The 24,579-nt window shown below is 43.2% G+C and overlaps 1 protein-coding gene across 1 annotated transcript; it reads right to left on the minus strand.

Annotated features, from left to right (window-relative positions):
* Positions 1 to 51: 51 nt before the first annotated feature.
* Positions 52 to 24,562, minus strand: LOC119442874 (protein prenyltransferase alpha subunit repeat-containing protein 1). Its single transcript, XM_037707919.2, has 7 exons — positions 24,249 to 24,562; positions 23,834 to 23,917; positions 23,509 to 23,669; positions 22,216 to 22,291; positions 22,025 to 22,129; positions 14,965 to 15,136; positions 52 to 4,703 (listed from the first exon to the last, which is right to left on the minus strand). The coding sequence occupies exons 2-7, from the start codon at positions 23,911 to 23,913 to the stop codon at positions 4,311 to 4,313; spliced, it is 987 nt and encodes a 328-aa protein (XP_037563847.1). The 5' UTR covers positions 23,914 to 23,917; positions 24,249 to 24,562; the 3' UTR covers positions 52 to 4,310.
* Between the last annotated feature and the right edge of the window lie 17 nt (positions 24,563 to 24,579).

A 24,579-nucleotide genomic window follows, 5' to 3' on the forward strand; every position in this document is an offset into this window, starting at 1 on the left:
ACCCTCAAATCCTTACGAAATATAAACATGGATTAAGGACAAAACACAAGTACAGGTAAAAGCACTCTCTTCTTTATTTTAACAAGACTGATAGGCTCCTCTGTCATGGTGTCAAGTAAAAATATACAACTAGGTCAACAACAGATAAGTACAACCAGTTTGTACTGTGCACACACATGGTAAATAGAGCTTTCTGTCTGCAAGTTTACCTATTAACTTACTGTGTATTGCTTGAATGAAATTTTTGTATCAGACAGACAACAATGCATGCATTCAAACATGGTGTACACAGGCCGCAGTTGTTAGAAGCAAGAGCAAAATCTACTCAATGCAGCTAATCAGAATGTTCCGAGTGACATTTTTTTCTTCATATGCAAGTGTAATATCTACAGCTTTTTCATGCTTCCCTTGCAACTAGGGCTTGGAGTTTCATTGACAATTAATTTAATTTTGTTAATGCAAACTATTATCCGTAATGCAAACTATTATCACACTATTACTCTCACTGCGATCAAGGTGCTGCGCTAAATCTTGGCATTAGTGAGTCAATGTACATACTATCAGGAAATATATATCTGGTGAAGCCATCTATGCAAAAAGAAAGAATGCTCAGGTAAGCAGCAAGAAACATGCATCAGGTATCTCACACACTGTTCAACTTGAAATAGAAAAAACACACGTCAATCATCAAATGGGTAAGCAAAGAGGAAAAGATACACTTTTGAATAGGCAGTGCACACCCTTTAGCCACAGCATCTCAGCTAGGATGCTGCATGAAGGAACTTTGTCTTTGACCAAGCTAATCTCTACAACAACATTCGAGTGGAGGCTAAATGCCACTTCATTTGTGCAAGTAAAAATGACTAAAAAAATAAAGGCCACCCTTACAGGTGAGAATGTCTTGTTACAAAAGCTGTGAGATTTATGCACAACTCTGACAAACAAAATCTCAGACCAACAGAAATGCCATGAGCCACTGATCACTAAAAGACACTAAAGCAATTACAGCAAACAACACCTGTGGCTGACAGAGGTAGCTATGAGCCATCTGTTGTAAAAAGATGCGAAAATAATTAACACAAGTTTCTCACTACATTTGCAGGGTATCCATAGCACTAAATAATCCCAAGTTCAAGACAACTATGAGCAGCATATAAATGCTGTTTCAGAAATACTAAGGTGGTGAACAACAACTGCTGCTGCAATTACACAAACAAAAGCACCGAAGGGCAACCAGAGAACTTGGTATGAGACAAATGGACGGTGAAACTGTACAAATTACATAGGCAAGTGCAGACCTCCCAGCTTAGTAAAATCATAATTGATCCATGCTACAGGTCTGTGGCTACAGTTTCAATGACTCGTCTGCAGCTTTTCAGCCTTTCACCATAGCTTTAATGCTTCCTTGAGGAAAATTTTACACATCATCTTACTCACATGTCAGCCACATTTAGTGCCAACTAGGCCAAAGCAGACACTGTGAGGGCTATCCTTACGTCAACAAATAAAAGGATATGCAAGTTTACATAACTGCAGAAAAGAGATAACATGGGCATTTTTATGCTGTCCTGAAACACTTATTGAACAATGCAAACTTTTTAGACCAGCCCACTGACTACATAATGTTGTAAACAGCCAGCCCAATTGCTTTGCATCCACACGCTGTAGAAAACACACAATGATGCCCGAAAAGGTAGCTTGTTCTCCCTCATGGCTGTTTGAAATCCCCTTCCATAATTCATGTCAAGGGATGACATAAACTGGTACAATATGGTTACTTGTTAGATTCCTTCAGACACCAGAAGAAAGAATTATGATGGAGACGTCAAACACTTGAAAAAGGGTAAAAGCAGCAGACAAAGGAACAAAATGTGCACCTACATCTGACCGTAACTGAACGAGGCATGCAAGATAAAAAAAAGGAACTAAAAGTACACCATGACGACGTGTCACTGGGTAAAGCATTGCCCTCCCTAGCAGAGATCTGCAGCATCTAACATTCTAAAAGGTTTAGAAGGAGAGAGAAAAGCCCTGAAGCAACAGTAAAGACAGACATTACGAATCTCATTGCTTTGCTGACACAGAAACACACGGTAAAAAATTATTTCAAGAGGAAGTCTGCAAGATGATTGCCATTTTATAGCAAAGACATTGTATAATGAACCTAAAATGTTTTGCAGAGCCCCTTTCAGACTAAAATTTCCATAAAGTGCATTCTTGATATTGCGGAGCCCGAATTAAGGGTATTGTAAAAATCCGAAGTATTTGCAATCAATGAAACTTGAAGAATTACATCCTAAATTACAGAGAACAGCAACAGCATCATAGTTCCAAATGCCAAAAACAGATAAACAGAAATAACAAGCAGACTTATGACAGATCTAAAAAACGTATTCCAAATAATTGAACAAGTGGAAGATGCTACATCGCATGTAAGGATATTCTCTAGAATGTGTATTTGCTATGCTCCTAATGACAGGATAATGTAGTACTGTAGTGGTCAAATGAAATGAGAATGGGAAGATATAAGAAAAGTAGAACGCATCTTATGAGTCATCACTCGAGAGTGCAATTTCACAACACTCCAGTCATCAAAAGTGGTGTAGGCCTCAAAACACGCAAACAATTAGTCCTCATTTGTCCACGACGGTACTTTTTAACAAAACTAAGACTCCAACACCAATTTCATCATCTAGCAAAACACTCCGAATCCTTGAATAAGGTCCACACCCACAAAAAGCCTTTGTGCATCAATGGCAAAAAGGGCCATAGGAAGTTTAAGGTTTTGCACACCTAAAGTTAAGGGACACAAACTGCCGTGCACACAAAAGAATGCAAAAGGAGCACAAAAGAATGCAAGCAGGGTGTGGGGCTTTGGGTACACAAAGACACTTGGGTGCGCTATTTCGAAAACTCCCTATTGTTGCCTTCAACTGCAATGAACAGCTTTGTTCAACTTCCTACTTAAAGAGAGCTTGCTGTTCTCTGGTGGCGCTACGCTCTCTGTATCTGCTGAGATACTAAAAGGTGTCATTATGTAGGTATGTTTTATTTTCTTGAAAGGGGCTAAAGGATCAGATATAATATTTTGAAGACTATGGAAATGTCATATACGGTCATTACCTTATGCGGCAAAGTGTTTAAGCTTTTGAACCAAGCGATACAAAGCAATGTGGCGTCTGCCTGCTACTAAACTTCTTGACTCCTTCTTTGGATTGAACTTGATACGCTTGTCACTTTCAGCCCCTAAGGATTCAATGAGTGCTAAGAACTATTGAAGGTGGTTGGTTTTTAACCTCGCCCATGTCATTTACAAAGTCCTTAGGTGCTCATGATATATAAGCAAAAATTCAATATATTCCATAAAATCAGTAGCTGCTCTTCGTTTAGACTAAATTTGGGTAAGATTAAGATGAAAGGGGCCTTCCTCTGCACCTGCTCAAATACCGAAAAGTGCCCATACCACGTGGGCATGCACAGTTAAATATATTTCTTTACCAGTTCCTTTGTAAACATTAACATTTTTTTTCTTTCATAGCTGAGTAACCAGGTTCTGGGAAAGCCCAACAAAATCACAAGCAAGGCTTTTACGTCTTGCAAAGCTCATCAACTAGACTTAGCACAAGGAATGGTTTGCATGTACTATGCCACTTACCCACATTGGTAAAATTCCACGTGCAAGAGCACATGCAGTAGCTGCACACATATTAACACCTGAAAGTTAGCAACACTTAGCAAATAACATCGATGCAGCCATGCAGGCATATTTTGTTCTTTACAATGACTGGCACCATCTTACTCGATGGAAGCCGACACACGAGCAGCACCACTGACAACTTCACAAGTCCAGTAGTCAAGCAGTACTGTGACTAAAGTGCATCCGATAAAACTGTTTCTGCACGTAAGCCGTTACATGCACTTCTTTGGCACGACTGCACATGCCTCAGGCTACCTTCGTGCATGTTGACAGCATGCTTTCGTTCACAGTCCTTGCCACTGCAGAAGCCCGCCTTTTTTTTCCTTTCCTCCTGAGACAATAAATAACAGCCATTTTACTCTCTTCCAGCACATGTACACAAGGAGGGCTGCTGCTCCACTGTCGTGGTGTCCTGTCACTCACTGAAGCCCATCACTCACCGCAAAAGGCAAATGCACAACCACATGTAGTTCTGGTTCTGGCCACCTTCATACACCTCATGTTTCGGTTTCTGTTCTGACTACTCCAGGAGCCCAAACCTTTTCTCCTGAGACAAGAAATCACAGCCGTTTCTTTCCCGGCACATTCCACAAGAGCTGTTGCTTTGCTGCTGTCACGGTGCTGTCCCTGTCCAGCCCAAGACGCTGCGTAACCAGCGAACGTGACGTACCACTAACTCGTCCTGCCACTCGCCACAACCCGACACTCGCTGCAGAAAGGCTTCTTCGGCTTCGGCCCAGTTGCTGGCACCGCGAGCCTTCTTGGCCTGTGTTTCCCCATTGGTGGCAGTAGGATGCAGATGCCAGAGGCAGAAGCGCCGATGCATCCAGATGGCTTCGTGGCCAGGGAACGAGATACACAGCTCCTCACACAGAGCCAGCTCTTTAGACAGCAGTGGAATGCTTCCCACACGGCGCAACAGGTACTGCCGGTAATGGAAGCCGCTGCAATCTGACACGTGACCGCGGACCCATTCACGTGTCAGCTGAATCTCCGATTCCAGCATCTGTGTGGATTGTTGACAAATGTCAATATTAATCATATGTTCTAGAGCAAAGCTCATCCATATTCTTTCAGAAGCACTTTAACAAGCATGAAAACTGCAGCAACTAAATGTAATAGCGCGCTTTGGCTTGCAGCTTTCTACACCCAATTTGACTATGGCTACATAAATGCTACTACTGGAAACAATACCACAACAACATAATGCTAAAATGTCCTATATATGCTTTAAAGGGATCCTGAAACAATTTTGACCATTTTGTACAAACGTACTAAGTCGTCAGGTTGGTCCTTCTGATCATTAATTGATGCATCTAAGCACTTCGTGTAAAGCGTGTAATTTATTATAAGGTTTTAAAAATGCACATCGCTACCAATCGCAGCACGCCACACCCCCGAGTTTTCAGCCACCCCTGACCAAATGACACGAGGTGACCATATGATGTGAGTACGGCTAGCTATCAATCCGATTGGCTGCCCAGGCTGCGTCATCGATAATTTTTCCAATTTTATGGTGAACAAATGTTCGTAAGAGTTGGAATGTTAGTTAATTTGTTTCTATAAAAAAGAAAGGAACAGAAAGAGAATGCACAAGGACAATTTATCACTACACTCAAGCACTTCCGGCACACAGCAAGTGTCATCTGCTTGCGTTACAACATTCTCTGTGTTGATGTGAGCCGCGCAGTCCGGGTTGGTCTCCAGCTTTCTTTTCGCGAGCACCATGGATTGTCCTAGTTACCTTGGGCGCAGCAAATCTAGTGATTAGCAACATGCCAAGCTGCGATGTCGTGTCCTTCTGCAATGCAACATGCGAGCGGAGTGGCTGCAGCGCATCGGGCTGTCTGTATCTGATCAGCACCAGCATCTACGTGTTTGTGGCCATCACTTCACGCCGAACGATTACTACCACAATAGGCTTTAGCATGTCAATATTCGGATAAACACAAGCACACGTGGACTGGCCATTTTACGGTATGAGTGGAGGCGCAAACGTGAACAGCATGAACGGTGCAGCCACCTGGTGGCACAAAGCTCAACCACAGAGCTAACATAGCAGTAACCAAGTGTATTCTACTTTGCTGTGGTGTAAATTTTCAGCAAGAGCGTAACCTTGAACACATTGTATTTTTAAATGTTTAATATGTTTTACACTAGGTTACAGCAATATTAGCTCTGTGTTTGGCTGGTTAAGCTCTGCACCACCAGGTAGCTGGACTGTGCAGGCCAATCAGGCCGCTCACGTACGTCTCCGCTAAAGCTCCTTCATCCCAGCGGTAGTAGTATGGAGGGGCTTTACTTTATGCCTTCGCCCATCCGTTAAAATGCCCAGCTTGCCTACGGTTACCACAATACCAGACACACACAGCACTGCGACAGAATGCTCGCAACACACACTGCTCCACGGCTAGCGGAGAGGTTGGAGAGGTTTCGCGTGCTGGCAGCTCCAAGGCAACTGGAAGTTGAAATGACGCAGAGCCAGTGAAGGCGGAGCTTGGTGCCGATCACATTCGGTGAAAGAGTTGAGGAGAAAAAGCATGGTTAGGGAGGAGGGTAAGTTGTAATCGTCTGTAGCTCTTAATATGAGACGCTTCACTTAAATTGTGGCACAAATGTTTTACTGTAGTTGTACCCTACGCGTCAAGAAAATTTGTCCAAACCGTTCCGGGACCCTCGGAGTGCAAATAGTACTTTTTGAGGCCAAACAGAAAACGAATCGAATAGTGCCAGAAGCGTTAGCAAATTTCTGTCACAACACTGCACATTATGATGTATGGTTCACTGAGAGCACATATGGAGCATTCCAAACCCAAAAAGGAGTCCCAGCAAGGAGACTTGACGCAGTCAACAGGAGCCAAACAAGGGAAGCCTTAGCCTGAAGCTAATGTTTCAACAAGTGGGCTTATGTTTGTCAGGAGAAGAAACGCTTTCTTGGCAGGATTTATATACAGTTGCCGACCAATAATTCGGACTTGATGAGGATCACCAAAACGTCCGAATTATCAGGAGTCTGAGTTACCACATTTGAGCAAATATAAGTAATTTTATTCAAGTGGCCAAATAAGATGTGGCGTGTTCTCTGATCGTCACTTTCGAAGATAGCTTCAAGTTCGTATGACTAGCGCAAGATGCATCGGCTTCTGCAAGCGACAACATTTTTGGCACGGTGCGAAGCACACTATCTTATCACATTGCGGAAACACTGCCACCCGTTGACGCATTTCATGCTAGTGACGAGTAATATCGCGAAAATGAAAGCACCTTTTGAAAGTGGTCGTCCAAGAATTTGAAATACTCTTGAACTTGGCCTAGACATTCCGTGGCTGCAATTTTCTAGCAATGCCTTTCATGCTATTCCTTTTCAGACTTGCACTTCGTCAGTGGTCAAAGCGACACGCCGCATGAGTTATCAACGGTATCAGCCAATCATGAACAGTGGATGATAAAAGTGTCATAGAATCAAGCAGAATGCATCGCTACAATTAATGACATTACAGACAATCAATCATTTATCAATCAGTTTATCAATGACATTACAGACAACATTAGATCACTGTTTAGAATGTTTGCCGATGACATTATCTTATAGAGTCATTAACGATCATAGTAGCTACATAGCTTTGCAGAATGATTTGGACATTGTGGCCACATGCTGTGCACGTTGGAAGATGTCTTTGAATGTGAACAAATGCATGCATGCCAGCCTTTACAAGGAAGCGCTCCTACCAAGAGCACACATATCGAATCGGTGAGGCTAGCCTAGAGATTGCCAGCGAATTAAAATATTTAGGTGTTTTTTTTGTTTTTTTTTCACCTCAGACTTGCAATGGACTAGACACACAAATTATTTAAAGAATAAAGCAGCATCGGTTCTCGGTTTCTTGAGGTGCAATTTCAGTTCCCTACCCAATGGTCTGAAACAATTGTATTTCACACACGTACGATGTCACAAAAGTTTGCATAATCAAAGCGTGCGCCGCATATCACCCAAGAACGCCAGCAAAGGAGCACGTCGGCCCCGCGGCAGCTTCAACAGAGGGAGAGAGCGCATACGCCACAGACAGCTGAAGCGATCAATGGAGACTAGAAGCTTCGACAAGATACGCAAAGGCTACAGTATTGAGAAAGAGGCGAGTAGAATAAAAGAAGGAGTGCGACAGCCCGAGTGTGCGCCTGTGGATGAGTCACCACCCTCCTCTTATTATTCGAAGAATCTATTTTGTTGTGTTTTGACAGCTCTGGGCTCTGACTCGGTCTTTGGACCACAACCGGCATTCGCTAGCGCATAAGAAGGCCTCTTATTAATTGTCCGTGCTTTCGTGGGGTTATTTTCGGAAAATGATAAGGCGGCTTTGGAATTTGGCCCGGAGTTGACGCCTCGTTCACGAGGTGTGTGACATGCCACCAACGCCCGAATACGCATGTGTATATTCGGACCCTTACACCTTAGGATTAATTAACAAACTTGAGAAAATCCAAAACAGGGCTGCCAGATTTGTCTTTGGAAACTATGACAGAAAATTCAGCATGACAGAGGCTAAACGTATTCTCCAATGGCTGGACCTAAAGACTTGCAGAAGAAACCTGCATTTGAAATCCTTTTATAGCACATACCATTACCATACTGGCATTAGTCGAGAGAAATACATGAAACTAACTTAGTATATATCCCCCTCAAAAAAAGGATCACCCTTTGAAAGTCAAGGAACTTGCTTTTAAAGGTGACATTTTGCAGTATTTTTTTTTTTTTTTGTTTTTGTCCAGATAGCGCGCTCCTGGGGAAGTATTCTGTAAGAGTCCACCTAGTGGACATGTTTATTTCGTCTGCTGTTGAAATTCTGATTGGTTGGACTGGGGTGCGCTTCAACAGGAGCCACGCGCCACAGCCAATCAGTTCTTCAGCAGCAGACAAAATGGACATGTCCACAAGGTGGACTCTTACAGAATACCTCCCCTGGAATCTTCTTCCGCCTGTTGTTGTACTAATTACATCTGTTGATGCTTTTTTCCATGCTTTGAGTGTATAAACTTTATAAACTATAAACTTCTATAAACTTTTGTATTTGGAATGAAATCCTCCCTGCTGTAATGCCTTATTGGCGACGCCGGTACTGAATAATTAATAAAATAAAAATACAATATCATGGCACATATGTCGAACACTGTCATGCTGTCGCTACAGATAGACGAAAAGTACAATCAATGCATGCACCGAATTTTCATCGGCGACTACTACATTGACTAGGCTTCACTAGTTTCAGTTTCGTGGAGCGCTGGCAACATAGCAAATGACCACGCTAACAGCCTCTCAAAACAAAAATATTGGTATTTTGCTTCACTTGGTGTACATATTTGCACACAGTCGTGTTGTCAAAGTCTGACTTATCGCACAACACACTGTATTGTTTGTTACAATATAGAGGACTCTTCGTGGCATATGTGGTCATGAGTTATCAAAACTGAATTTAGAAAAACAGTCTTGTAGACCAGTTAGTACTATTTGTGTAACGCAATGAAATAAATCAAAATGCACATGTGCACTGACTGCAGAGTGAGAAAAGCAGAGTTTTTCTCTATTCGGAATGGGCATGATATATCATGCCACTATTACAGTTAAACCTCCATAATAACAAACTTCAATATAACGGAATTCTCGATATAACAAATTATTTAACTTTTATAACTTGTACATAAGTCACATTGTGTATTTAGAACTTCAATATAACAAAGTGTGTTTATGCAGAATTTCAATGTAACAAAATTTCACTGCCGCCGCAAAGGAACACCGAGATATATGGAAACTTACGCGGACGCTGATGATGAAATGGTTGAATTACAAGTGCCTGCTTGCGAATGCACCTTTTGAATGGCGCGTCGCGAGACCAAGAGCGTCCGCCAAAGTGGAGGAGCTTCGTGTTTCGTATAAAGTCCAATCATGACCACATAAAGCCAACAGACAATTAAGCCAAGGAAAGCATTGGGCAAATTAAGTGTGGTTGAAATTGGAATGTAGAAAATCGAGAATGATGGTGGCTTGACGAGTGCTGCCTTCTCGCGCGAGCAAGGGGAAAGGGGTGAGGGGAGCGAGCTGGCGGTAATGTCCTCTACAGTTACCGTATGCACTCCCTATACAGTAACTCTAACATGATCAAGCGCGCGTGAGGGGAGGGGGAAGAAGGAGTGGGGTGGCAAGTTGGCGCGAATCTCCTTTTTTTAGTGCAGCTGTGGCTGCGCACGGCTGAGCACATTTAGAGTGAGCATGCCAAAATGGCGAGGCGTCATGTGTGTTGTCTTTCTGCACGTTTAGCACTAGAGACTGCGTAATCTTGAGTTTCGAAGACACGTTGAAACGAGAGGCAGACGAAGCATTCAATCCTCGCTGCCAGCTACGCTATTAGCCGCGGGGGCGGAGTGGACACGAAAATGTGGCTGGCTTCACGCCATACCAACAATGTGATGATATCGTCAACATGGCAGGAAACCGTATCTATCGTTGCTGAATCTCAAGTTCAACAAAACTTTTCTCATCAAACTTACTTTTTCAGATCGTATGAGAATTCGGAAAATTTTGCGACCCCCTTCCATGTAAGAAAATCCATCGGCGACTGTACTTATTTGCATAGGAGGCAAATTTTCAATATACTGAAATTTCTATATAACAAAGTTAATCACCAATGTCGCCGACTTCGTTATATTGAGGTTTAACAGTTATATCAAATAATAATTGTAATAATAATAATAATGATAATAATAATATTAATAATACCTTTATTACTCAGACGACCAAAGTACAGAAGTGATGCCTGCCAAAGCCACAGAGGCTTGACTAACAGCGCCTGGCAGATGGCAACAACCACAAAGCCATATTCTTGATAAAAATAAAAATAATATGTTACCTCTCTGAAAGCCAGGCCCATTGTCACACACTATCGTCTTCGTATTATTTTGGAAGCATTCAGCTTAAAGAAGAGCAATGATACTGTTAGCATCTTCCTTTCCTGCCTTGGCCTTGATCATTCTTGCGCATCCATCGATACTGAGTAAAAATGCTTGAGTTTTCCTTGTGCCTTCCCCCTTATCTTTAAGTTCCGCGAAGTCTTAAGTGGATGACTTCAAAGGGGATGCGTGAATGTTTTGGGGCTATCATCACATCTGTCGCTTGCTTGAATTTCACATTGTTCACTTAAGTGGCATGTGCAAATGTAATTTTTAATGTCGTCCTTCGTACTTGGCCAAGTAAACCTTTTCGGGAGTTTATTGTAAGTGCACCAAAAGTCGTCATGTCTCCCCGCCTCTGGACTGTCATGGTATAGATGAAGTATCTTAGGAACCATTGTCGGTCGCACATGATATTTTTCGTCCACAAACATGATATTTTTCGTCAGTGCCTTCCCACAACCTTACGTGATTTACTTGTGGGTGTTCACTTGTCTCGTGCACAATCCATCTAGACAATGCCTCAGCATCTGTCAGTAGTGGACCAGGCCGATGTGAACAATCAATGTGATAAGTATAACTGTTGTAGGTAATCATCTCATTTGGCAATTCAACTCTTTGGTTGTGCCATGCCTAGGAGATGAGTCAAAGCTTGATGATCGGCAAAAGGGTGAACTTCGTGCCCTCTAGATAGGTTCTAAAATATTGTACAGCCTTCTAATACTGCCAGAACTTTTCTTTCTGTGGTGGCATAATTGACTTCAGCAGGCTTCAATGTATAGCTGCAATATCCAAAAGCGTGGTGCTTTTGATAATCAGATTGTTGTGATGGCTTCTGACATAGAACTGCACCCGTTGCATAGTGCAACGCATCAGTATTGAGCACGAAAGGCAAGGATAGGTCTGGTATACGTAGGATGGGATCTGACGATACCAGTTTGACTAGTTCTCCATAGGCGATTTCACACTCTGGATGCCATTGGAAAAGCACATCCTTTTGCATCAAATGTGTAAGACACCTGGTCTTAACCACATAGTCTTTTATGAAGGACCTGAAATGTCTAGCAAGACCTAGAAACACCCACAGAGAGTGGACATCGTACGATTTCACCAACTTTGAAATTCAGTCAACAAAATCCTGCTTTGTGCTTTTTAGCGGACCTGCTGAAGACCCTACCAAGGAACAACACTTTCACTTGAAAAAAATTAACTTTTCTTGAAGTTGACTGTGGGCATGGCTGATGGCACTTAGGACTTCAGAAAGATGGTTCTCGTGTTGTTCTTTAGTCTTGCGAAAATGATATCATCTAAGAAGACATTACAAAAACTACCTGGGTGAGGTTTCCATATGTCATTTATATTCTTCTGAAACCAAGCCGGAGAGTTCTTCCAGCCGAACAGCAGGCAATTATGCTCAAATAAGTCAAAAGGTGTCCCAAATAGTGGCGTACTTTTTTGTTTCCTCGGTAAGCGGAATTTGCCAAAACAGCTTACAAAGATTAATATGTGAAAACCAGCTGTGAATCAGTCTGTGGCTTTTGTTTCGCCAGTGTATAAAGTGGAAATAGCATCTGGATAACTCAAGGTACTATCACATTCAATATGAGCTGTAACATGTGAGCCATAACTGTAGTGAGGCTGTAAAAAAAAAATTCGCTGAGAGTTTCACCATTCCAGCAATGCGCATACCCCTGTGCTTTCCATCATCTGCTTTCTTCACAGAGCAATAATACAATGGCACACCGAGCAGTGTGGATGTCGTTAGCCTTTAGCGCACCATGCTTCATCATGGCACACCACTGCCCTAGCTCTGTAACTGTTGTCTTTTTTTCTCGTGATGGAGTGATAGTTGCTCGGTGGGTTAGTGTATTATCGCTCCGTGAAGAAAGCAGACGACAGAAAGCAGGAGGTATGCGCTTAGCTGGAATGGTGAAACACCCTCCAGTTTTTTTCTCAAGAGCGATGAGCGACATGCGCAACATGCCCCACTTACGCATGTTGTAACTCATATTGAATGTGATAGTACATGACAACAGAGGCGTATCATCAGTGCATTGAAAAAAGTGGTAGTTTCGCCCGAAAGGCGAAGCATCAATTGCAATAGCAAATTAGTAGAGAGCTATAAGGAGTAAGGATGGTAGTTTTATAGACTGTATAAACTTGGGACACATTCGCTTACTAACTGAATTAACAAGCCTACTGTCAGCGTGCAGAAGCAAACATGAATAGATCACACTCTGATGACCGCAGACAACCACTGTCAAAACACTGGCGTGCGCAAGCACGGATGGAGCAGTGACAGAAGGTTCGTGTGGTCTATCGCTTCAACGGGAACTGAGCGGCGAAAGGCACAGCGCATACAAAGGTAGGAGCCGCGTGCAGATCACTTTCAAGATACGGTGCATGCGACCGCCCGCAGCTGCGCGAAGTACAAGTATGCAGTTGCTGGCAGAGTAGCAGCCGCACCCCCTCCCTCCCGCGCTGCCTTCCCGCTTTCCTCCTTTTGTGTGCGAGACTGAGTGGCCAGTTGCCCTTGCGCCCGGTCGCAAAATACGCAGTTGGTGCTGCAGCACAATGTTGCCCCCCCCTCCCTCTCTCCGATCGCCCCACAGCCTTTCGCGCGACGGAAGACGTCGCATTTGCTCTCCGCCGTGCATTCGCTCTCCGTGAAAGCATGTGTCCCTTGCGCACTTTCACTCGCACGTACAGCATATGGCATGCGGCGACGATTTTATCGCCCTTGGACTTTATGCAGAACCTCACGGTGCCGACGGCAGACATCCGCCTGGAGTGTCCATATAATTGCTATCACAATAAAAAATGCCATGTGCAGCATTGGCTAGATCATCAACATATAAATTAAATAACGCTGGGCCTATCGATCCCTGTGGAGCCACAGCTTTTAATTCCGAGAGAAAACTTCAGAACTGTCCCATTGAGACATAATGATGCCAGCAATGAACGAAATCTTGTAACAGAAGTACAAAGTGACCCCGGAATCCAAGCAAGGAAAGCTGATTTAGTAAAATAGAATGACGTGTACTGTCTAATACGTTACAAACGTAAAAAACAATGCACAAACTATCTCATTACATGCAAAAGCCAAATATGGCAGATTTAAGAAATGTCTAACAAAGCTTCCACACCTCAACCTCCTACAAAACCATATTGTTAGGGGCACATGTTGCAACAAAATGGATCCAAATTCAATTGAAAGAGAACACGCTGGTGCAGCGTTCACAATTGAGTATCAAATAACACCCCCACTGCTGAACATCACGTCTTAGCAAAATTTTAGTGCAACTTATCTCAGTTTAGCCAAAAAAATTCTGCCTCCCTGAATGATGCAGCATGTCTTGCTATGCAGGTAACTTCTCATGTTTTACGTCCAATGTGGTCAGGATGAAAGTTGTCGCATTTTTGCTTCAGTTTTATGTCTGATCTGTACAGTCGACAAACTAAGTATTATCAAGCTAGTTAAAAGAAATTCGAATTTACGAACAGCGCCTATACGATTGAAGGACCAAATCAAATAGGACTTTATTAAATTCATTATTTGAAAGTTTTGGATACTCAGACGCTACCTATGAATATATTTTATAATTAGAAACATCGCAAGAGATGTAAAGCACCGCAATGTTGCAGGATTCTGAGTTTTTCCTCACAAGAACTGTCTGTTCATTCTTAGCTTACACAATAACAGCTGGATGAATGCAAAACATGAGCTCAGCTTTAATGTCATTCCAGAGCCTTCATTGATAATACAAAAGCATCATGATGCAAAGAAAGAAACATGGCATGAGCAGTCACTGCACCAGGTCTCTAATGCTGTGCGAGAATTACAAAACATAGACAGTGCGCGATACAGTGACAGTATAATGCAGGAAAATGTGCCCGTGCATCACATAAACTGAATGAACTAAAAAAATGCAAGGTAACAAACATGATACTGTATTTACTCGCATAATGCTCGCACTCACATACTCAAAATTCTGCCGCTGTGGGTGAGAATCAAACCAGCGACCTCAACATGACATGCAGCAGCACAACACCACTACCACTGAGCCACCGCGACGCACTGATTATAACTGTTTTCACTGTATTTCCTTAACTGTACTGTATTTCAGAGTCATTCATTAAATTTTACACTTTATACAAAGCTTTACTGCAACAGAAACCACTGTACTGTTGTTAACGTAACGGTAATGGTAGTAAAGCTGAACACCGTTTTTCCAAAGGCACAACAGTGCTTTCATCCCAAGGCTCATTAACTGCTGTCCCATGCTTGAATTTGTTCACTCTCACTAACAGAAAAATCATCTACTCACGAGAGGGTTGCCATGAACAAAGGTGTCCATAAGCCATATCCTGTATGTCCAGGCATAGTAGTTGCACCTGTACTTTTCAGCAGCCAAGAGACACACCTTGAGCTCCTCTTGTAGAATGTTGTTTGCGCGGTCAGTGGTGTAGCTTCGTAGGTTATGTTGCATAAGCCATCGCCTAGAATAGTCATGTCCAAAGAGCCAAAGATTTAGCTAAGCCATACTCATTTCACAAGTGACAGTACGCAAAATTCAAGAAGCAAGCTTGCCCAGTGAAAAGGAGACATCATGCAAAATCTTGAAAGAAAGCAACGAGCTGGAGTTCGAAGCTGTCAAGAGCAAGAAAGGGAGTACGACACAACATGGTTGCTGCTCATGTTGAACTTACTTTGTGCGTGAACTCCATCATTCCCCTGACAACATTCTGGCCACAGTAGAAGAATATGAGAGGTGTATGAGCTGGCCTCGAAGCGAGAGAGAAGAATCGCTAATGTTGCACGCTTTCTGGGACAGATGGTGCGGGAGAGTGAGGCCCCATCTGTCAGGGTCCTGCCAGCTTTCCATATATGCATTAGGAAAGCGCACCGAAGTATAAGTAATAAAACGCGTGCCGAAGCTTATTTTCGTGCATTTTCTTTCTTTTTGAGAGCTGGTTATGGACTGTTCATGCCGAGAAAAACGTTGAAGCGAATGCAGGTGCATATAAATTGGCATCAAAAAAACATATACGGTAGGCATCCAGGCGACTGCTCCATTCGATGGCTTGTAATACGTTAAATTACTCCCTTATGTCATAACGACAACTGCAAAATGAACCTAGAAACACAAATTCGAAGCAGCCAAATGAGTACGCTAGACCCATAGTCCCATATGACAATGCGGGGATTTGCAGAAAGACACAACACGCAGATGCCACATGCACATAATCTTTGGCATGATTTTGTGCTGCTGCAAGACGCAGCAAAGGGCGCTTTGTGCAATTGTGTATGTGGAGATGACTGTAACAGTCAAATTCATGGCATATTCACTTTTTGCATTCAATAATGGCGCCCGCAGCTTAAACCTCGAAGGAGGCTGGTCGATAATTATAGATTTTCAGTATCATACACTTAGTCTATCCCGTATTGTTGCATAGATATGAACACCTGCATGCTGGGAAACCCTCATTTGCTGTTGTGGATGCGTTGGCTCAAATGTCTTTAGTTACAAATAATTAAGAGCCCATCATCAATTAAGCCGTGAATTTTCATTTTGGCTAGTCACCTTCGCATCCAACTTTGTTGATCATGCATGGTTACTCATGCAGTTTCTAGGAGGATGAGACTGTCATTGTAAAGTTGTGCACATGTAGCAATGAAATTAGCCCGTTCAGGCATTTTCCTCACCCATGCCAAAGAGTGTACTCACGATAACTGAAGTAGTATCAATAGTGTTCGAATAGAACTTATGCGATTCGATGCGATGACCTAAAACCACTATATCGCATGATTGTTTCGGGGGCACCTGCGAGAGGACAGGTGTTTACTGAACAAAGATAACATAAGTGTTTGCTGATGCACCCAGCATGCGGACAGTAGAGTGAGAGCTGCAGAACATGTACAAGAAGAATGTGTACAAGAAGAACATTTTATTGGCGCAGTAAAACATAGGAAAATGTTAGTGAACAAAAATTGAATTTCTCACAGTGAAATCCATCAGAAAAATGGTAAAGTACAACTTAACCACAACTTACAGACATGGTGGCGTTGGACTGTTATTTGAATGTACGAGAAAACATAATTCTGTTACGAGGAAACTCAAACACAAACCCCTTTTGCCAGCATTTCTACCATACCAACAGCGGCACGCTCGGGTAGGCTACTTGCGAAAATATTATCCAGATGGCGCTCGCATCCTTGGCAGGTCAAATTGGGACTTGGCCTGCCTAATGCGCTTTGGACACGCGCGTCAGGGCAATAGCAAATAATTAATGAAATAATAAAAAAGGTCCTAGGGCTTTCACATTTTAATAATATAAGACGACTTATATTGCCCGTGGAAAAACGTCTTCCCAGCAATGCATTTCTATTTAAAAGTGAAGCCGACTTTGAGGAGTTCGGTGTAAGCCTGGCCTTTGTAAGCTGGCTTTCCCACGTTCTGTGTTGCAGTAAAACTGACTCAAAGAAAAATGCGATGCGAACGGGTCCCGATAACGCTATCACGTTCCACTCTTAAAGCAAAGCTTAAGCGTCCTCCAATTTTATTGGCGCAGTAAAACATAGAAAAATACCTTTATGCATTGTAACAGTATACTCGATTGTGCTGCACTATCCATTCATTTCATTTCAAGTTGGCTGCAGCCTAGCAGGTCATCAATGATGTCCGCATTTGAGCTCGTTGTGGTAGGTGGTAGTTCAGGCTCTTCAGTTGCGAAGTTGGGGTCCCCATTTGGACTGTGACTCAAGGCTCAATCGGAGTCAGACGGCGAGGAGACCGTTCGTGCCATTTGACACGGCCTGTCGATAACTTCACGAGAAAGACTTCTTGGAGCCAGCAGAGCGCTGTCTGGAATGCCCAACTACAGTGGAACTTCGATGATACGATCACGGCTAATACAAATTTCCGGATGATGCGAATTTTTCTGCGGTCCCGGCCAAGCCCCATTACTTTGCAACGTGCTAGAAAACAGTTGTTACGAATCGATTTTCAATCCACGTCGATTGATACGAATAAATGCCGCCCCACCCACGGCCGCGAAAGAGAACAGCGCGCAGGCGACGCCAGACAGCGCGGAGGCCGCGAATGGGCGCGAAGAGTTCGAAGCGGTGGCGCTTTTGTTGCTTTTCCTCCTTTTCCGCGTGCCATCGGGCGGAGTGGCTGCCGTGCTTCGGGCCGCATTCTTTTTTGCGCCATTTTGCCTAGTCGCAGCGAGCTATGTCTACCGAGATACGATCTCAGCTGATTCGTGCGGCCGTACGCCGAGGCGCGGGAGCCTCCGTTGGCGCGTCTTCTGTCGGCTGCGTTATCGGTGCCGATGGCACAGGGCGATTGTAGATTTCGCTGCTGGAGTCACATGGTGCAAGATAGCGCGGCACGTAATCCACGGTGCAAGGTTGCACTCGTTCAGTCGGGTGCTCCTCCGCTTCTCCCGCTAATCGCCGTATTTTTCTTGCCGTAGGAGCGCTTCCGTATTCCGAAGGCGTGCTTCGTCCGAAGTTTATTCGCCAACGAGCGACGATCCATCACTAACCTGGGAGTTCTCAGTAATCCGAATTCTGTGTGTCGAGTGAAGACGCCGGCGTGGTTTACGAAGCAGACAACTGCGGTTGCCATCTTGCCCCTGCCACAGCAGCAACCAATGGAGAGGCGCCTTTCAGCACGGCAGCCAATCGGAGGCCCACTTTTATCAGAGGGCCCGTGTGACTACCTATCGCAGACCCGGGCTTCTTTGGTGTTTGTGCGTTTGTTACAAGTTGGCGACGACGGACGAATTGAGAAGCGGAACGGCGAAACTTTGAGCTTTCGAACGATACCAAGATGGCGGCGCTCGGTGGCGGGAAATACAAGATATGGCTCCGTGAACTGCGGCGATTTTGAGCGATTTAAAGCTGTTTTCTCGCCCTGCGCACTGACGAATTAAACTTTTTCGGGCACTTTCAGTGCATTTTCAGCCAAACCATTTTGATGCAGCATATATTAGGCGTTGCAGATACCCAAACGCGTGGTTTTTAAAAATCAATTTTTCTCACGATTTTCGCGATCTGATCCCCGCGTCCCCCTTAATTTAGCTAGTTTTAATTGTGTTTCAATGATACGAATTTCGGCCAATACGAATAGTTTTTGTGACCCCGTGAGATTCGTATCATCGAGATTCCACTGTAAACAACGGTCCCCCACCCACATAGAGCACCCCTTTTCTGCTGCAAGGTTTCACCTATTAAATGCAGAAATAAAGACGTTTAATAAAAACAAACAGAATGGCGAGAGCGGGTCATGCGCTGGGATGCCGGAATAGGATGAGATGATCGCAATGTTGATGCGACCTCACAATTTAGACAATGCGTCCAAGACCAGCATTTGTAATTTAATCAGAGGTGTAGTGCTGCGACCGAGACAAGGCCTCAGGGATTACCATTTTACGTGTAATGTCTGAGGCCATACTTGATGTCTCATCAAGGTTGCCAGAGCAGATCATGGCGGCAGAATCCGCTTATGCTACAGTCCCGGATGGAGTCCGGATAATCGAATGTAGAGCTGGCGGCTGTCCGAAATATTGGTTGTAATTTACACATTAAGTTTACGGGGCTATTGACGGTGCTGCGAAGCTGTCCGAATTACCGAGTATGTCTGGATTATCGGTGTCCGATTTATCGGTCAGCGACAGTACTCATTCCAAACCACAACTTTCTGGCATAGCACTCAAAGGCAACAATTAGAAGAAATGATGACGACCTTAATCGAGAAAGTGTAAGAGTGGGGTTGAAAATTAATATGCAGAAGACAAAGATAATGTTCCATTGCCCGACAAGGAAACAAGAATTCAGGATCGCTAGTCAGCCTCTAGAGTCTGTAAAGGAGTACGTTTATCTAGGTCAATTAATCACAGTGGACCCTGATCATGAGAAGGAAATTTAAAGAAGAGCAAAATTGGGTTGCAGTGCATACGGCAGGCAATGCCAAATCCTGACTGGGTGCTTACCACTGTCGTTGAAAAGAAAAGTGTACAATCATTGCATTCTACCGGTGCTAACATATGGGGCAGAAACTTGGAGGTTAACAAAGAAGCTCGAGACTGCACAGGACTGCAGAAAGAGCGATGAAACGAAAAACGTTAGACCTAACGTTAAGAGACGGGAAGAGAGCAGTGTAGATCAGAGAGCAAACTGGGATAGCCGATATTCTGATGGACATTAAGTGAAAAAAAAAAAATATCACCAGCCCTTCCCCTGCCAAGAAAATGGGCGTAAGCAAAACTTGTGGCAAAACGACGCTGTCGCAAGCGTTCCGCTTCGTTTGCCCTAAACTCAGGATCGGCAGCTCTTCGCTGACGTTTGGTCTCAACATCGCGCTCCCACAACTCGGGCTCTTCGCTGAAGTTTCACCTAGGCTTCGGAAGCCCTCACGCTAGAATCGGAACGTCGACGATGAGCCCTTTCTCTAGCAAGTTCGTGGTGCCGTTGCTCAAACGCAGCCTGCTCCTCGGTGGAACGCACCACGCACGGCCTTCCCATCTAGTCGCCGAAACTATCTGAGGCGAGGGAAGCCCAGCGGAGTGCGCGCCCAACCCCCTTTCCTTTCCCTCCCCACGACACACCAAACCAGCTGAGCTGAAATGTGTGGCCCCTGTATGAGCTACATGTGATATCTTTATTTCTTTAATTCCTTGTTTTTTTTCTTTCTTGTCCCTGGCTCATACCCGCATATCCAATGCAGGTATGCCCCACATGCGATTTTATTATTTTTATATGCCACTCCTTTTATTGTAGCTAACTATTGTTGCACAGCTAGCATAACACTGATGAAAGTCAGTTTACCATTGTCCCATTTATCACTACTAGTAAACGTTTTTCATTTATGCACGTTTCATAAGGTCTACTGTCAGCACTTTTTACAAGCAAAACTCTTTCCTGGGCCTACATACCATTCAATGTGAGTTTATCAATCATGATAACTAAGTTGGGTGTAGGACCTGTTGAACAAACATCTTTTTGGATTCTTTCAATTAGCACACATCACGAGACTGTAACTGCCTGCCCCCTGACATTACTTCCCCCCCCCCCTACCACAGATTATAGCTTCTTCAGACAACCTTTGCTCCCATTTTTACATTGCAATTGATGTACAACATGACCATGTCTTTTTTTTTGTGTGTGTATGCTGTTGTTATGCATTCTTTTTTTCTTTGTATATTTATTGTTTTATGACTGTTCTAATTCTTTTTCTATTTCACCTCTTGATAAATTTTGTACGGATCATCTTGCCCTCATTTATATTTATATTGTATATATGCCATTGCTCAATAACCTGTAGCCCACTCCCCTTCGCAATGCTTTTGCACTTGAGGGTATAGAAACAAATAAAATAATTAATTAATGGATGTATGCCCCAGACGAAACAAATTGTTAGGCAAAAGAAAACCCTGACTGTGAGAGGTACAGTAGTACAACTAAATGCCAAATAGTATGATGCTGAAACCACTTGGTTACATCAGTGTAAACAAAATCTGGCAGATCCCACGCCCTGTGGGAATCGATGTAATGCGAAGCAGTGTGCAGGAAGCCTACCAAGTTAACGAAATGACCATGAGAGCACCAAGACTTAGGCGGCTATTTCATGACCAACATGACACGCATGTCATGACCCATCATTTATGTCCGAACCCATTTTGGATGTTTTTCGAGTGTTAATCTTTTTTCGCTGAGTCATTGCCATTTTTGCTGAGTCATGCTCATGACTATGACTTCTAGCATCATCCTTTAGTGTTGCCTTCACTTAGTACCCACGTCCGAACCCATTTCAGTGGTTTTTGAGTGGTAATGTTTTTTCGCTGGGTCATTGTCATTTTAGGCGGCTGTTTTATGATCTATATGACATGCATGTAATGACATTCATGTCATGACCTATCATTTATGTTTGTCATACACTGTTGCCATACTATGCCAATTTTGGTACCTACCAAGTTAACGAAACGACCATGAGAGCACCAAGATGTCAGCAGCTGTTTCATGACCTATCATTTATGTTCGTCATACACTCTTGTCATAGTATGCCAATTTTGGTAAATACCAATTTAACGATACAACCATGAGAGCACCAAGACGTAGGCGGCTAGATAGATAGATAGATAGATAGATAGATAGATAGATAGATAGATAGATAGATAGATAGATACTGTCAAAGTGGCAAATGTTTGCCAAGAAATGCTTCGCATTAAAAAAAAATGTAGCCAGGCCACCGCTTGCCGATTCCACCTTCAGTGCACAGCAGCGAACTTCTCGATGCTTTTTATGACTACCCAACGTTTCTTCTTTAGTCGTGCCCTAAGTTTCAAACATACAAATTGAAGAAACCCGGTGACTAGACTTACCTGTGTGAGAACACTTCTGAACACTTAGGCTTTCGCGTCAGGACAAGCTGAGAAAACTTCAGCTCCTCTTGAAATGTTGTCTGCTTGCACAAGAAGAGCTCCTTTCTAAAACACATAAAGCATTTAATAAAATAATTGAGTACACTGCTACGGCACAAAATCAATGCGCATAATGAGACTGCGTGTCCCACCTGATATTCCAGGCCAACTGTACATCTGGGTTTATGAGAATTATTATTCTTGACCATCCAAGAACAATATCTTTTTCTGCAAAAATGCAAATTGCATTTGTTAGAAGTCACAGGTACATGGCACAGATGACCACATGATGCACATCATCTTGTCTGGTTACAAATGCTTGCTTACTGATGAACATAAGGCACATTTGACACCAAGGCAGCCCTAAATTATACCTTGTACATAAAATAATAAAGCTGTGATTGCATGTGCTATGCATGTTGAAACGAGCATTACAACAATTAAGAACAGCCCATGCCCAATTAAAGCAAGCCTAGCTCAGACGGTCATATAGAGACAAGAACGAAGACATCAAAATGAAAATGAACCAAAAACGACAAAATTATATATGCACAAACCTGAATTGAACCATAACGTTAAAATATATTTTGATTCCGGCCCGAAACCGAAAGAAGTAAGCAGAAAATTTTCGGATCATGATCTCTGTGCCATTTCAAGTTGGTTGCATTTGTGGTTAAACAACGCTACTTTATTTGTAAATGCACAAGGGCTTGCTGATATTTTAAATGTGGTTGCACTGTTATTGCGATTTTTAACGTGACTTGCAAAGATGCAGGCATGTCAGTAACACACACGAGCGTATACTTGCTGAAATGAACTTCCTAGCTAGGCAGTAACTTTTGATCACAGTAGTATGTAAACTGAAGTAGGCGTAATAAAATTGACATTTTACTTCTGGGGTGTACTTCCACTATCTGGGACTGAATTAAAAACATCTTTGTTCCTAGGAGCTGTTTCCCATTGGCCAGTCATCATCATTAATTATATTCCTAACTTCACAATTGGCTGGCCATCTGCTCTTATAAGAACAATTCTAGCATAAGAACATTTTTGTGAATGTGGCCATTGAGTTTTTGCACAAAAAAAAAAACCTTTATGCAGTTTTCTGTAATTATTCTTAGGTTATGCAAACAGCATAAATCAATTCAAACCAGTTTTAACCGCTATTAGTTTCCTCTGAAGTTTAACAGGAACTAAACTATTTTCGCTGAAATGGAAAAAGTTTCAGTTGGACGCTTGAAGTAACATTTCTTGAAGTAATATAACTGAACCTCGCCAGTGCTTCTAGCAGCATGAGAAAGATGGTCACACAAATGTACACAGCACAGCTCTTGATATCTCACTGCATGCCTTATATCAAAAAGCTTTTTTTTTTTTTTCTGAGTGCCAGAAAATCGTAGCAAACTTTTGTGCTATGTGTCATCATGTAAATGCAAGATACTCACCGTGCCTTGCGATGTTGTTGCGTGCTTCAATCAGCTTTGTGTATGCATAACTATACACATGAGGAACGCACCAACTTCCAAGGGCCAAATGACCCTCCACGCACACCACTGGACTACGATTGCATGACGAGTTGCTTACTGGCACCACATCGAACTCCTTCCTGTTGACGTAATGAGCATTTGTTGGTTTATGTGCACTTAATTCAGTACCACACAGTACAATGTCCTATTCTGTTAAATGCAACCACGACAGGTTTTACACGGTTATACGTATGAACATGAAACGTGGGAGTATGCTCAGTGTTGAAATGCATGCACCACATACACAAACGGTTCCTTCTTGAAGACATTTCCGAGATCTTGCAAAATGCGCTCGGCCAGTGATTCACTCTCCATGGTTGCCATGTGCCTGTGGCGAAAGAAAACGTGATAGGAGGCACATTAAAGAAACCAACGAAATGTTTCTGAGCTGCAGCGCAAACAGCAGGGGCTTTTGTCTACATCCCATCACAGCATTGTGCGCATGCAACATAAGGCAAGATTTTACAGCACACCTTTATACAGCGAGGAACAAAAGTTACAGCGAACCACAAGACGCAAAAAGAAGCGTTAAACATGCTAGAGCAGACTGCACAAGTGCCCAAACCAAAAGCCGCACCTGGCAACACCTTACGCGATTGCCCGCGATCAACAGAGAGTACTGTAATATTTATGACACAGGCTATAAACTTGAGTTCTACCTGTGCGATGTTTTCGTCTTTGGTGCTCCTGTGAAGATGCAGCCTCGAGTATTCACCACCTCAGGCACCGAGCCATGCCGAGAGGGGCCTTGCAGTCGTCTTGTAAGCGACAAGCCCTTGACAATGTGCGATTAATGAGGGCAAGAACGGAATAAATGTCATTACAAGACTTGGTTTCCCATCAGCTGCGTCCTAGGATGCTGCTACAGGAACCCAGTGCGGCAAATTAGAGCTCGTTCAAGCCAATCTGGTGATTTAGCGAGGGCTCAAGTCCCGTTGCTACCCATTTCTTGTTTATTTTTTAGTGTTCAAGTTGAGTTGCCGGTGTCGA

This window comes from Dermacentor silvarum, chromosome 2 (assembly GCF_013339745.2).
Source record: "Dermacentor silvarum isolate Dsil-2018 chromosome 2, BIME_Dsil_1.4, whole genome shotgun sequence".
Classification (NCBI taxonomy): Eukaryota; Metazoa; Arthropoda; class Arachnida; order Ixodida; family Ixodidae; genus Dermacentor; species Dermacentor silvarum.

What these genes read in the sequence shown, in the direction of transcription:
- LOC119442874 (XM_037707919.2), bottom strand. Translation starts at nt 23,913, where the DNA reads ATGGCAACCATGGAGAGTGAATCACTGGCCGAGCGCATTTTGCAAGAT. An exon ending in TTCAAGAAGGAACCGTTTGT is followed by an intron (nt 23,670 to 23,833) that starts GTATGTGGTGCA and finishes TTACGTCAACAG; the next exon opens with GAAGGAGTTCGATGTGGTGC. An exon ending in TTGTTCATGGCAACCCTCTC is followed by an intron (nt 4,704 to 14,964) that starts GTGAGTAGATGA and finishes CAATCCACACAG; the next exon opens with ATGCTGGAATCGGAGATTCA.